The sequence below is a fragment of the Aplidium turbinatum genome, chromosome 8 (assembly GCF_918807975.1).
Source record: "Aplidium turbinatum chromosome 8, kaAplTurb1.1, whole genome shotgun sequence".
In the NCBI taxonomy this organism is placed as follows: domain Eukaryota; kingdom Metazoa; phylum Chordata; class Ascidiacea; order Aplousobranchia; family Polyclinidae; genus Aplidium; species Aplidium turbinatum.
The window spans coordinates 30012894-30028196 of record NC_137479.1 but is presented as its reverse complement, the minus strand read 5'-3'; the positions used below and the strand labels follow the sequence as shown (position 1 = coordinate 30028196).

The following is a 15303-nucleotide window of genomic DNA, read 5'->3' as shown; positions in this document are numbered from 1 at the left end:
GTTCTGTAGTGACGCAATTTTTTACAAAACAAAATTCAGCTGTTTTGCGACTAAATATTTCGGTCTCATTTGTTTGTTTTTTTTTGTTTCAAATGCAGTTTTTTAATCATGGCAAATTTGTTTTGAAATGCAAACAACAATCTTGAATGCAAAAACGTGATAAAGTTCAACCTGCGTTACCCAATATTCAGAGGTGGGCACCTGCTACTTTGAAAGTAGCGCGCTATTGTAGTCGCTACTCAGACCTACTGGTACTAGTCAATAAAAGTAGCGTGCTACTGCTACCCGGACCAATGTGTAGCGTGTGCTATCTCTACTTCTCTTGCTAGTTTTGTCTTAAACTGACACTAGGAAGCATTATGCAACTACCCTGTGAAATCAAAATGACATTGAAACCTAATAATATGATTTGTTTACACTGCCCTTTCAACGTAGTTATAGAAAACACGTCCTAAATGAAATCTATTATGCATCTTTCAAAAACACAAGCATTTCAAAATGCGAGTCACTGAGTTCTTCCCGCTTCGGCACAACTTTTCCAATCGAGAAAGTTTCCCCTCCGCAGCACTGGAAGGAAGGTGGGTGTTGTATTTAATGAACAAACGTTTAACTCGCTATTGGAAAAGCTCAAGGACTTGCTTCTGTGCAAAAAACGGCCTCAATAAGTGACTTTCTTTTTGTCTCGACGTTTCATAAGATGACATCAACACGCCAAAAAATTCATCTCCGGAGTCATGACCAGTGTTAGTGTCACTCTTGTCGGTATCAAACATGGCTTGATGTTTTTGCAATAGGCTAATGGTTTCTGCTTTTATTTTTTCATGCATTGTTTCTACAAAAAATCTCCAAAGTTAAGTCATTTTTTCACTTTAAATTGAAAAGGGCTGTGACTAAAAGATATGTAGCGCCTCTTTGCTACTGCTACGTTGTTAAAAATGGACCACCGCTACTGCACCTACTACTTCAACAAAAATGTAGAGCTGCTACCAGAAAAGTAGTGCCCTACTGCCCACCTTGGCCAATATCGATATCGTGTAATTGGGTCTGCTACTATTCGGTGAGTCCGATTTGGTGAGTCCGATTCGGTGAGTCCGATTCGGTGAGTTCCTAACTTCTAACCCCTAACCCTAAAACGGCAATGATAATTAGGCTACGGTACCCGATAATTTTTAAAAAAAATTGAAAAAATCCCCCGTTAAGGGATCAGACTAACCGAATCGGACTCACCGAAACGGGCCATTCCGGTGTAATTAGCTCCTGTAAGTTAGAAGCAGTGCTTTTGATCGCTATTGCTTTCCACACTACAACCTTGATTTTGAATGTGGTGGCATTGGTTGGGCTGCCGTTAGGCTACGTATGAATAAGCTACAGTATCTATTAGCTGCTTGCAGGACATATTTTATTTCCAGTGCAAAAGCAGGTTTTAATTTTTTTTGTTTTTTTTTTCCTTATTATAGTTATTGAAATACTGTTATGATAGCAATTATGCAAATTGTTGTTTTAACAGAATTGAAGCAAATCCTGATAACACGAGCAGAAGAAATTTCTGGAGAAATCACACTACCAATAAAACTTGAGCTTGCCATCAAGTTTGAACAATTGGAGTTGAAAACGGGAGTTGAAAGGTCTTTTCCTTGTCTTGATGATGAAGGTCATTATAATAGAAGGAAGGAATTTACGAAAACATCTATGAGACCATGCCAAGGAAACATTTTACTTGAAGATATTTTTGACCGCGCATCACAATTTGCTAATAATGAAGCTACATACAAAACAAACAATGAAAAATCTCGTGCCAATTACGTTCGTTGCCATGGTAACATGGTGGCCTTGATTGGTCAAGCAGGAATTGGTAAAACAACGCTTGCTAAGAGAGTGATTGAACTCATTTTGAAACAAGAAGTTCTACCAAACACTGAATACATCTTCGTCATTCCTTTCCGCCAAGTTGACTTTTTAAATGAATGTACACTGTTTCGCTTTATCATTACTGGGTTGGAGGTCGGTTCTAAGTTTGATCCAATACCGAGTTCATGGATTGATGAACTTCAATCCAATCCAAACGTGGTGTTTATATTTGATGGTTTAGATGAAGCAAACACTGATCGATTGTCAGAAAGAAATAACCGAGACACTCTTCAAGCATTCTGTAAACCTGATGTGTTTGTCAGGAAAATCTTTTCTGGTGAGATTTTCCCTTTGGCCAAAAAACTTCTAACTTCTCGACCAAGACAGTTTTTTGAACTACATCAAAGTTGTCGACCTCACTTTGCAATTGATATTCTTGGCCTTAACCAAACATATCAGTATGAACTGGGAAAGCAAATTTGTCGAGACAAGTTTAAAAAGATAGAAGAGTTTTTGCTGGATCATCCTGATGTTTCATCTTCATTATATGTTCCTGCGAAATGCATTATTATTTTCGGCGTTTTTTTCCTGGCAGAAAGTGAAGACAGCCAAACAACTGTACGATCATTGACTGACATATTTGTGCAAGCGCTTGATCATTTTCTTAGAAGTGATCATATTCGTGAAAAAGCAGACGAAGTCTGGAAACTTACTAACCTTGCATGGAATGGGTTTTTACATCGAAAAACAGTTTTTAATGAAGTTGATATTTCTGAGGCTGAAATCAGCAAGGATGCATTCCAAGCATTTCTTCACACTGTTGTAGAAAGAAATGTTCGATTTTCCATTTTGGATGGAGACAAACGAAGCAGTTTCAGCCATTTAATTTGGCAGGAATTGTTTGCTGCTGTGAATGCTATGTTTCTATTACCAGTGGATAACTTTGATCTTTGTCTTGATGAACTCACCAAGCCATTGTGGGAGGTTGTGAGTAAGTTTATGTTTGGACTTTGCCATCCTGCTACAAGAAAGAAAGTGGCAGCAATTTTATCCTCTGGAGCGGTGGAAGATTTGGATGTTAAAAAGAATAAACTTTACGACTTGGTTGTGAAGTTAATGAAGAAAGTATCTCAAGATGCCGATTTATCTCAACTGATACAACTTTGCTCATGGATCCAGGAAGCAGGTGATCCACAGTTGGATACAGCTGTATCCGAACATTTTCCTTCTTTTATAAGACTCGAAGGATTGATACTTCCAATGGATGTCGCCAATTTGATCTATGTGATGAAACGAGTGAAAAAGTCCTTATCACTGGTAACTGGTAGGCTCAATTTTGTTCAAAACAGCTTCCATAAGCTGCTGAAAGAATTGGCCAATCTGCCATACATGGTGAGTGGGCTAATATTTGATTGTAATGCTCTATCATAATTTAAATACAGTTATTCGAATATTAGTGTATAATTATTTTTATAATTTAAAGGGTTGTTTAAAATAAAAGACATTTTACAAACAAAAGAAAACCTTTATTGGATTTATCTTTTCGTTTGGTTTTGAACACAATTTCTTAGTGAAATTGCCAGTACGAAATTGAATTTGATGCGAAATTGAAATTAGACATTAACATTATTCTTAACAGTGTTGTGTTAACAACAGTTTGAATGATCGTAAATCAAACGGGGTAGTGTTGTGGTGTAATAGATACTGGTAAAATGAAAAACAAATACAACAGAGTTGTCTTGCACTTATACAAATACTTGATTTTTGTATATGGTGATTTATAAATACAATTATACTATAGTATTTGCATTATTTACTATAAATAGTAAATATTACGAACAACAATAATATTGAAAATGATAAAAACAGCAAATGTATACACAGTGCAAATTACATAACTTTTTATATTTTAAAAGAAATTGCCTAATAAGACATTATTAATGCCCAATTAGTGAGGGAAAGCCTATGTTCATTTTGAACATTTAAAGACTGCAGAATACCATAAGAATTTGTTTAATTTTATGTATATAAGAAAGATATAAAGAGACATTCTGGCAGCATGAAGTGATTTCGAAACCATCAAGGCATGCATAATTGTCACTCTACCCAAAAGACTCGGTTGTTGGGGTTCGTGTGTGTTTGTATGTTTTGTAGTATTATGATGATAGATCTCCAGCTTTGCTTTAGTTTGATTTTGGTTGGAAACCAATTGAATGCCTGGAATTTTTGTAAGAATTGCTTTGAATAACTGAAAGTTAATTATTCGGATGTCCAAGCAGGATCATTTCTTTTAATTTTTTTTTTTTTTCAGTAAATAGGTTTGTTTTCCTTTCATTTATTTTTGTTATCAGATAGTTTTTGATAATTCCTTAATTCAGTTTTTGCGTGTGTTAAGTCCGTAAAATCTTGTAAAATGGAAGTGGTGGTAAAATAGATTTTACGCTTGATATATATTGCTTGGTAGTATGGTGAGAAATAGTCTCATACTAGTGAGACGTACCCTGTGGTGAGATGCATCTGCGACTTGTCGTATAACCCACAAGAAGATGGTCTATTGTTTGTTGCTTGGTGCCATAGAAGTATTTTTGTGGTCCTGTCTTGTATCCTCATTTTATCATTGCTGATTTAAGATTTAGTACCAGTTCAGCCAATACCGGTTAGAAGTCGATGTAATGTTTCCACTTTGCCCAAGAATCATTTTCCTTTTGACTTCTGTTGATTTATTGTTGACTTTCAGCCATCTTGTTGCGGAATTAGGTGTAGTTCAATAGCAAGAGATAAGTAGGTGATAAGTCTGCCAAAAATAAACTGTTTGCTATTGGTGGAATGGTGGATCTTTTCCATGTTTCAAGAGAGTTATGATGCTTGCTTTCAACCAGATTTTTAAGACGTGTTTCTTTACCATACAACAATTGAACAATTTGAGATACCACTTTTCGAAATGTTTTACTTTTTTAGTAAAAATGCCAATTGCAATTGCCATTAATATTGCAATTGCTTTGCCATTTTTGAGAACATCAATGCTAGTCGTGACTTCGTTTGATGAGAAGGATGTTGTTAAACCAGTATTTTTAGTGATTAGCTACTGTAGGCCTATATTGCTACTCTTCACTTAACCTTAAACAGTAATTATACTTATAGAGCCTGGGAGGCCTGGTGAGGAAAAACATTTACCGTACTTAACTTTTTTGATTTTAGCGTTGTTATTCCAGAAATGCCTCAAATGGTTTCTTCTGCAAAACTTAAATCCAGACTTTTAGAGTTAACAAGTCTCAAAAAGTTTATTTATGTCTAAAACCAGAGCACACCTCAAATTATGATTACTGGCCTCCGAGGTCCGTTTTTTTATTTAGAATAGACTTCAGAATTTGATCTACAACCTGCATTGTATATATCTCCAAAAAATGAGTTCTTTTTCTTAATTTACTTTTTAGAGTTTAAAAAATGGCTGATAGAAATGTATTTCAAATGCTTCAAGTTGAGCTTCATCAGGGATATTGACAACAGCGAAACGTCGTCAGGAGATGAATATGTGCCCACTGATAGTTCTCATTTAGAAGCAGATGTAGCCTCTAATTTATTATTTTTTAGAGGAAGGTTTAAATAAAAGAATATGGAAAAAGCGGTATTACTTGTGTTTCTAATCCAAAGACAGGAAGAGTATCAACTAATATGTCAAAGAAATATTTGTGAAGAGCACTTAGTAATAGCAACCAAAATATGTCTCATGTGTGAGTTATGGAATCAAATCTACCATGCAATACCAAAGAATGCAGATATTGCAACGTTGTATTATTGTGGTTTTGATCACAACACCCATCTGTAAATACGTGTAAATTCGGTGCATTAGCATCCAGGTGGTTCGAAATGTAATTGTGAAGGCAGCTCACCAGCTCATTTACATCCTTTCCAGCTTATGTCTCAGCCATGTCAGTAGCGTTGATAGGGGGGTCCAGGGGGTACTTTTCGATCTAGACCATGCTGGATAATGCTTCTCAAGAAAAGGCATACATTCTGAGGTATGGCTTTTTGTTCCCCTGACCACCATAGTTGAGACACCCGGTGTGGAAAACTGATACTGTATAGTGTAGTATGAGCAATTTTCAGCTTGATGTCATCACCTTCTGAAACCTGTTTGCTTCTTCGGTCTTTTGGTGTGGTTTCTTATGCTGTCAACAGAGCTATATAGCCAAACCAGCAAATGCGCACTTACAACTGCTGCCAAAACAAACCTCAAGAGTGATTTCCAAAGATTGTTGTTTTTTTTTACTCCATTCCATCTCCTTAGAACTTCATAAATGTTTTAGCCGAAACAGCCATCAACATAAGGAATGGCGCATTGAAGTGTAGCAGTGCGCATTACATATCGACTCTGGAAATGCGTCCGGACGCATGAGATAATGCGTGCTCGCATTAGACATATAGACAATGCTCACCCGAATTAGATAAAGCAACACGCAGTGCTCAAACCTATAGAAATTTGTTTGTTGGCTGTGTGTAGCACAATAAAATTTGACCTGCTTGTTATTACATCGTATAATTATGTTTCACCATTTACACAAACTTGTTTTTATAGACCACTCCAAGCAAGAATGCAGAATTCCAGCGAAAGATAAAGTGTAAGCAATTTTATCCTGTTCAGTTTATTAAATGGAAGCGATCGCAAGAGTGCAGAGTGTCAACATTCTTATTTATAACTACTAAGACTATTGCAGCGTTCTTTTAGTCAAGATATATACCAGTGGAAGATGCGAGCTATGTTTTTCAAAAATTAAAGATTGTATAGAAAATATACTGAGTGTTTTTTTGAGCAAAGATGTAGTGATGAAAAGTATAGCTTCTTGCTTATGAAACGGCAGTTTATGCGATTCCTTCCAATCGTTGCAGCCAGTGAAGGGTGTCATCGTTGAGGTCTGTCAGGTTAGCATCTCCAGCAGGGCCGAGAGTGGCACAGTGAAAAAGTATAGCTAACCACGTGCAAACACTTGTCATTTGTTTGTAAATCGAGTGATTCGTACGATTAGCATAAGTTAACACTCTGTAAAGCTCAACCAATATAGGCTGTGAAGCTCAGATGGTTAAAGCGTTAGGTTAGTTTACCCTTTTGTGTTGACCCAGTCTGACTTGCTGCCTTCACATTATATGACAACCATAAAAACAGTCATTTAATTGAGTGTTGAAATTTTAAGCACGAAGGCAAACGCAAAGCATAATAGCACAGGGAATAATTTGCGAGTCGGAGACGCAACAGGGAAAAACCATCCATTTCAAAACAGTATTATTTTAGTTACAAGAACAGGCAAACAGTTAAAAATAAGTTAGAATTTATAGGTTTACTGGGCTACGTCACTGACAGTTAATTATCATCAAATATCAACAAAAAAACATCACTTATTGAGACCAAAATAGTTTAATTGTGCTGCGTTTTGGTCAAATATTGTTGATACAAAATTTTGCGGTCTGCTTTTTTGAAGTCTTGAAAAAATTTTGCCATTTCAGCAGCATCTTCTAATTTCCATTTCGATCCATGCAGAGGGACCATCTTTGCTGCGGACATGACATCTTCATTGGGTTTTTTTTTTCTGTCATTTGTCGGTCATTGACCGATTTTTTAGCAAAATGTCCGAAAAAAAAATAATCAATTCGGTCAAAATGTCCGAAAAATATGTAGTCAACGCGCGCAAATCGATTTCAGTGATTGCAAAGAAGCTTCTTGCGCCACTCTACGATTTTTTGTCAATCGGAAATACAAGACATAGACTTAGTGTTTGAACGTTGATCCAATGTCTTATTATATGTGATAACGCAAATACAGAAGTAACATTTCCCAAACGTGACTGATGTGGTGCTTTCAAGTGTGACACAAGGTTGCGTTGCCTTGGAAAGGTCAAACCTCTTGGTAGAGATTGATCGGTCCGTTCTGTCAATCGGGACATTTTCTCAGCATGTTGCATAATTATATTATCAATTTTTGAGCTGGTGGTCAACCCTTTCCAAATGTTATTGACCAGACCTCGATAAACAACGAAGTATCCCTTTGTACGTTGATCCGGATGCAACCTAGTTCGTACCATGAACAGTTTGGACCGTCAGTTCGTACCTTGAAAAGATCGAGAAAAAAAATTAAAAAAAGCCCAAGTCGCTGATTGCAGTTTCCGCAATCATTTTAAAATTTTCCCCCTGAAAAGATCGAGAGAAAAAATAGCTCAAAACCGAAGTCCGCTGATCGCAGTTTCCGCAAACATTTTTCCGCAGTTTCCACTAACTCTAACCATAGAGTAATCTATGCTCTAACCCTAACCCTCGCTGATCGCAGTTTCCGCAATTTTTTTCCGCAGTTTCCGTTAACCCTTACCCTAATTCTAACCATGGAGTAATCTATGCTCTAACCCTAACCCTCGCTGATCGCAGTTTCCGCAAACATTTTTCCGCAGTTTCCGCAAACGTTTTTCTGCAGTTTCAGCTAACCCTAACCATAGACTAATCTATGCTCTAACCCTTGCTCATCGCAGTTTCCGCAAACACTTTTCCACAGTTTCCGCTAACCGCAGTTTCCGCTTACCCTAACTCTAACCATAGAGTAATCTATGCTCTAACCCTCGCTGATCGCAGTTTCCGCAAACATTTTTCCGCAGTTTCCGCTAACCCTAACCCTCGAGTTTGTTTGAAATTGTTTGGGGAAACTCCGATCAGCGACTTGGGCTTTTTTTAATTTTCTTTCTCGATCTTTTCAGGGTACGAACTGACTGTACGAATGGTTCAAGGTACGAATTAGGTTGCACCCGTTGATCCAATGTCTCATTGCTTGTGATAAACGCAAACATGAAAGTAACACACTCAAAGACTTCAACTTTCTAGAAATGCCACTGTGTTTTCAAATCTATCCTTCGAGTCGTGGAAAAGATTGATCTGTCAGTCGGGAAGTTATCCCAGCATGTTGCATAATGTTGTTAACTTTTGAGCTGGTGATAACCTCTGTGAAATGTTTGACTCCACATCGATGGATAGTGATTTTGTGTGATGGTTTTTGCATCATCGTACTCCACTCCATTAAAAATTTTAAATTTGAAGTAATGTGCAATTGCGAACCAGGTGACAATTGGCGGGAAGTTTTAACAATAGCTGCGAAGCGTAGCATAGATTGGCCAAGTATGGCAGCTAATTGCTAATGCTTTGCTGACTTTTAATGAAGAGATCGCAACTGCAGAACGTGGATTCAGTTTGCTTTCTCGGTTGCTAACTCCAGCAAGAAATCGCTTGCGTTGTTCAACTGCAGATAAACTGATGCGTTTGAGGTTGAATGCTGCATCATACAAAACATTTAATTATGACGCGGCATACGCGCACTGTCACGGCAACGCGAAGCGAGCAGCCGAGCACGCTACAACGTGAGCGGTGAAATTGTTGACGGGTTAAATCACTTTGTAAATGCGAACCAATAGAGCGTAACGTGTTTTTTATTTGGTCATTCTTGTTTTTATTCCTTTCCGTTGTGCAATAAAAGATGTCTGCGGTCGGGTGTTGCAAGGTTGAGTTTCGCTGATGAACGTTGAAGAAACGTTTGTCTGTTCTATCTTTTCTCAGATATAACACGACAACGTTTCTCAGCGAAACTTCATGTTGTAGCTGGTCAGTTAAGTGCAAAATTTGGTGTGTATCAGCTACTTGAAAGGAAATATTTTTATCAGAAAAAATAACCGAAATAAATAAAAAATGACCGAATTTTTTCAAGTCATTTCGAACAAATGACCGAAAAAAAAAAACGGTCTTCAATATTAAAGATGCCAATGTCCTGTGGTATGAGTTCTGGTAGGTTGCGGTATTGTCCTTGCTCTCCTGCCTTTTCCATCACATTACAATCGATTTCTAAAGCCTTTAGAGTACCTTTTTCTTCCATCAAAAATCGTCGTCGAATCCTCCCAATATATAGCAGATCTCTTTTTCCACATGGATAGAGGCAAGCACACCAAGAGAAACTTCCAATATTTAATTGATTCTGCAAGTTTGGAATCAACAATTGCAGTTTTGGACGAAGATTTCTTGGGGGCAACAGATGAAAAAGGGGCTGCTGCCAAGTTTTTAGCAGAACTGCTGGAACTGGGTGTGGTGATGCTCATTGCTTTGCTTCTCTCTCTTTCGGGGTGTAATAGTTGGATTTTTGCAATGTAATTTTTATCCGATATTACAGCTCCTCCTAGATCTATCTTTCTTCGTTTGGTGGTTTTGGGTTTCTGTGCGGGCTTTACTTTTTCTAGAAGAAGCTCTTCGAATTGGTGTTGATGATAAGTTAGGGATAGGAGCCCAAATGGGGTTCCACATTTTGCCTTCACCGGGGTCTGCTGTTGGCATTGGGCCGAGTAATTGACAGTATCCAGAACACTGCGAGTCTTGTGCAGATGTTTGCGCATCAGGTGGGGGCTGGGTCTTTTTTGGAGTATGGATACTAGTTACCATTAATTCCATACTTTCTTCTTTTCCTTCGGCTTCCCATTTTTCGTATCTTTTCAGCAAGCGAGGGTGAAACCGAAATTGCAGATATTTTTTTTTGTCAACAGGAAAAATTCCTGTTGACTTGAAGCCGCTGATGACGTTGCTTTGGCTGAGACTCTCAAACCAGACTTTGGCTAATTCGTCGACAAAATCAGCTTTTGTCATGGCATTTCGGCTCACACTAGCACGAGCTTCCAAGACGGCTCACCATTTCTTCTTCAGAGGGCCAAAGCATGTGACGTCTAAGGGTTGCAGAACGTCAGTGACATGAGGGGGCAGCTTGAGAAGAATGACGTTGTTGTCCATTGCTGCTCTTATCACTTCCACTGAGACATGACTTAAGTGACCATCAACTATGAGAAGCAATGGACGGTGGGGAACTTTGCGAATAAATTCAAGAAACCAGGCATGAAAAATGCTGCTGGTCTTCCACCCTTTTTCGCTTACTCCATAAAGAAAGCCAGGATGACTTCGGCTTCCTTTCCATGATGTTTGAAGATTTTTTCCTTCAAACACAATTATTGGCGCAATAACTTCTCCTGCTGCACTACAGCTTGCCAGGACTGTGGTATTCTGGCTTGCAGGGCCCGGGGTGACTTTATACACCACTTTTCCTTTTGCTCCGATTACCCTACAGGAGTTCGGATCGTGGGGAAATACGGTCTCATCGCAATTCCAAATTTGATTTGCAGATAAATTGTTCGACGAAATCAATTCCTCAAGTAGCTCGTAAAACAGAAAAATTACAAACGGATTTGCGGTTACCGACTTCCTTGCTCAGCTGATTATGTTTGCTTTTTTTAAGGACAGGTGGTGGCGCATCATAACATTTTCGAGCCAGCATTTACCAGGACGCCCTTCCTTAAATCGTGTCGTCATATTGTGTCGAGTAACATACTCCTGTACCAAGTCCAATACATCAGCAATCGTTGGACTAAATCCATGCTGGCATAAAATTCTGATGCATTTGGCCAGCGCACTCTCTATTTCATTGTTCAGTTCTTGTTGTCTCCCCACTTTCATGTCTGGAAATCCATCCTCTTTCTTCATACGTTTTCGGATTGAGCTTTCGGGAATTCCAAATTTTTTTCCAGCACCTCTAATCGAAATACGTCCATTTTTTATCTCACTCAAAGCTTTCTCCATGTCTTCTATTCTCCAATCTACGTTTCTACTCATCTTGTTTGATGCCAGTCGCAATTAACAATGATAATTTTGATTAAAAATACAATATCAAGCTGCAATAAAAAAAATAATTGAATTCATTCTAATTGTATATAAGTTAATTCGGGTTTGTTGAAAAAAAATTATAATAAAACTCGCCTAGCTGGGAGCGACTTATCAGATCTTTATACCCTCAAAGTTTTGTTTAGCTGCCTAGATTCACATCAAGCACTCAAAATGATTTAACTTAAAGTTACAAAAAAAGATGAATCGGTGACCTCCAGTGTAGTCTTTCACTGTCCAGTTACTAAAGGCACTTAATTAAACGCTCACCAAAGTGCACCAAACCAAAGTGCAATTTGTAATTAGGCCTAATGCTATTATTCTGTCTGGAACTGCGTTTTACTTTTACTTGCCTGAGATAACAAATCATTTGATTGATTGATCATCTTCCTTCGTGGCTGATCACGTGACTTCACGGTCTTATACGACCCAGCTATCTCCTGTGATTTTTAGCAACCTATATTTACCACTCCTTTCTGTAATAGTCGCATGTATAATGATTTATTGTATAAATAATTGACATCACATTCTTTATAATTTTGCTCCAACTGAACTCTCTCCTCTAATCACACCTTCAATGTGCACACTCTCGGCTTGCTCTTTGCTGGAATGGATTTTTTTGTTCTATTTCTCTCAAATCGTAGCTGAAGAACTCCCATTAAAATTTAAAAAAATATTTAGTCTCATGCGGTTTTTGTAAAACAAATTTGAGCGAAATTGCCGAAGTCAGTTAGAAAATTTGTGGCGCGCATTAGCGTTACGGTTTTGAGTAGCGTAAAATAAAAAGCAGATTGTGACGAAAGCGTAAGTTCATTTGCAATATTAAATAGTTGTGGTTTTTATTTGCTGAGAAAAGAGTGAAAAATATTTCTGTGAGGGCGCATTAGCCACTCAGTAGACCGGCGGGTGCATTTGCCACTTTGACTATACGCCTGATTTGTTGAACTGACTGAGTGCAACAAGGAGCCAATTGCTGGAGTTGGGCTCTTCTTGAAATCAATGGAAACGTTGAAGGGGTATTTTTCATATTTAGACTTGAAACATTTGGCTGATTTTCAGATATCATTTAGAAGACACCGAAAAGAATCCGAAAAACACAAAAAGTGCAATTTGAAAAATAAAGTGGAGTTGGGCCCTTTTTTAAATTCACGTTTTCCGTTGTTTGTTTTTTTTCTGACATTTTAGTATTTGAATTGGATACCAAGACTGCAAGAGTTAAATTATTAATCAATTAATTGATTTTTTGCATTTCATTGTTTTTATTTATTTGCAGATAAAGAAGCTTGATCTTAGTGGCAATGTAATCGATAATGAAGTAACTGCATCACTGACCGATGCCATCGCCAACATCAAGGAGTTGCATCTGAGTGGATGTCAACTCAATAGCCTCGCATTGGCAGCGATTTCAACAATGATTTCATGTCTTCAGAAACCTGTGAGTTTGGGATTTTAGATAGACCATAACGCATCGGCAATGTGTATATTATTATGAAACAGTATAGCAGCATTGAAATAACTTTTTTATAGCATGGAAAATGATGTAAGGCACTCATCTCTTCTGCAGTTTGGGGTCATAGCTTGGGCATGCATAAACACTTGAACAGTAGTTAATATTAGTTTCAGAACGTTTTTTTTCACGGTGGCAGGCAGTTGATAATATGTCACCGTGGCTAGGACTCTCATCATGTGAAGACATTGCTCACACGGAAGAAACTGCAATTTACTTGATGGATCTACCCATGGCCACCCGGAGTTGCGGTTTGATTTTTCATATTTTGATTACCGCTACTGCTAGTGTCTAACTGAAATTTTCTAAGCTTTTTTTACTTTTTGCTGACTTTTAATGATATGAACGGAATTTCCTGTTGGGAAATTGAAGCTGATTCGGAGAAATCCCATTTTGGAGACAACCTTTTTGGAGAAAATGAATTCGGAGAATTTTTGAGGATGTTTAGGGATTATTTAGGTAGGATGGTCCAACATATGACTAGACCTAGCAACTTGATGAAGGAATTTTACAGTTTCTCCTATTCTCAACCAAACCTTTTTGTTTTTTTTACAATCTCGGGGCAGATTAAAAGTACGCTTACAAAGTTTGTTTGGCAGTGATGGTTGGATCTGTTGACATAGACTTGAAGCTGATCGAGGTTGGTCCAATTGTGCACTCAATGTGGCTAACTCTGGTTGGTCGCATCATGGATCAGATCAGACTTTTACAATGTTACAAAGATTTTACAGATTTTACTTTCATGTGACTTTTTTGGCGGTGGCTTGTGTTTGATTTCCAAATATATCCTTTACGAATGTAACATGTTAAATTCCTAGGTACCCGGTCAACTGGTCGACAGAAAATTGGTCGACAGTCATTTGGTCGACAGGACGTTTGGTCGACAGACATTTGGTCGACAAGACATTTGGTCGACAGGACATTTGGTCGACAGGACGTTTGGTCGACAGACATTTGGTCGACAGGACATTTGGTCGACAAGACATTTGGTCGACAGGACACTTGGTCGACAGAACGATTCATTTTAAATGTCCATTCAAATGTCCTGTCGACCAAATGTCTGTCGACCAAATGTCTGTCGACCAAACGTCCTGTCGACCAATCGACCGGCCACTAAATTCCCAGATTCTCTATGGAATTGGTGTACGGTACGGTACCTTGTTAAGGCTGGTTGTTTAGACTAGCCAGCCAGAGATATCTACAACCTAGTTAATACATATCCCTGTGATTAGCTTAATTAAAAGAATCTTTTTCTACAAAATATTTGAACTTAAACTTTTTGAACTCGTGTTCTCTAAAAGATCAAATTTAAATTACTGTGTTAGATCTACTAGCTATATCACCAAAATGGAAATCAACCTATATTAATACTCGAAAGTAGAGTATAATGTGCAATGAAAAAAATTGTATGGCTGAAAAAGTCTGTTTTGACGTATGTGCATTTTTTTTCTTTTTTAGTTCGTGGATAAAGATTCGATCAATCAATGATGCAGCCATTATGGTGAAAAAAATAGACAGCCTTTAGTTGAGTCCGTTTCTAGCAGCTGAACGGTTGTGTACAATTTCAATTATATTTTGTGTAAGCAATTTTATGATCTCGTTGAAGTTGATCATTCCTTATTAAAAAAAGTTAAAGAATCCGCAAAATAATCATGGGCTGAATCAGACAAGTAAATTTGTCTTGTTTTTTAGGGGTAACTTTTGTTTCTTAAGCCTCTAATCATCTACAGTAAGACAATGTAAAAAAATTTCAACGTAAAATCTACTTGCATTTTACTTGGTGATGAAAAAATGGCAGGCTTAAGTGAATTCAGATTTGAATTCAGATGAATCGCAACTTAAGCTATCGGTTGCAGGATTTTATTGAATGAACCCTTCCATTGTTATTCCACAAATAGAGAAAACAAATAACTGCAAACTAATTATGGTTGGTTTGTACACATGAAATTTTTGCGAAATAAAAAAGTGCAAATTGTTGTTTTCAAGGTTAAAAAGCACAATCACGTTAAACCATATTTATATTGGAGTGCTGTTATGCAGGCCAATTGGAAGCCCTTTGTATTATACAACAAATTAGCTGACTGTTTAGGCTCTATCCTTTGCTCGTGTCGACTGTTTTGTCTTATTCTTGCGTTATTTTTCAAAGAAGAATTTGCAGTCAACTCCTCTCTGATTTTATCCGCACCAGCAGCGCGATTTAATGGCAGTTTGACTCACAAAGGACCAATTTT

General features: G+C 37.7%; 1 protein-coding gene across 3 annotated transcripts in view; it reads left to right on the top strand.

Moving 5' to 3' along the window:
* The window catches only part of LOC145775251 (NACHT, LRR and PYD domains-containing protein 3-like), a 136289-nt gene that overhangs the window by 64097 nt on the left and 56889 nt on the right, over positions 1-15303 (top strand). For all 3 annotated transcript variants that reach the window (XR_014290140.1, XM_082586507.1, XM_082586506.1), the window contains exons 4-5: positions 1508-3240; positions 12839-13000. Coding sequence is in view for 2 of the 3 variants with exons in the window: in XM_082586507.1 (XP_082442633.1) it covers positions 1508-3240; positions 12839-13000 (1895 nt within the window). In the remaining variant the exon portion in view is untranslated. The remainder of the gene's footprint in view (positions 1-1507; positions 3241-12838; positions 13001-15303) is intronic.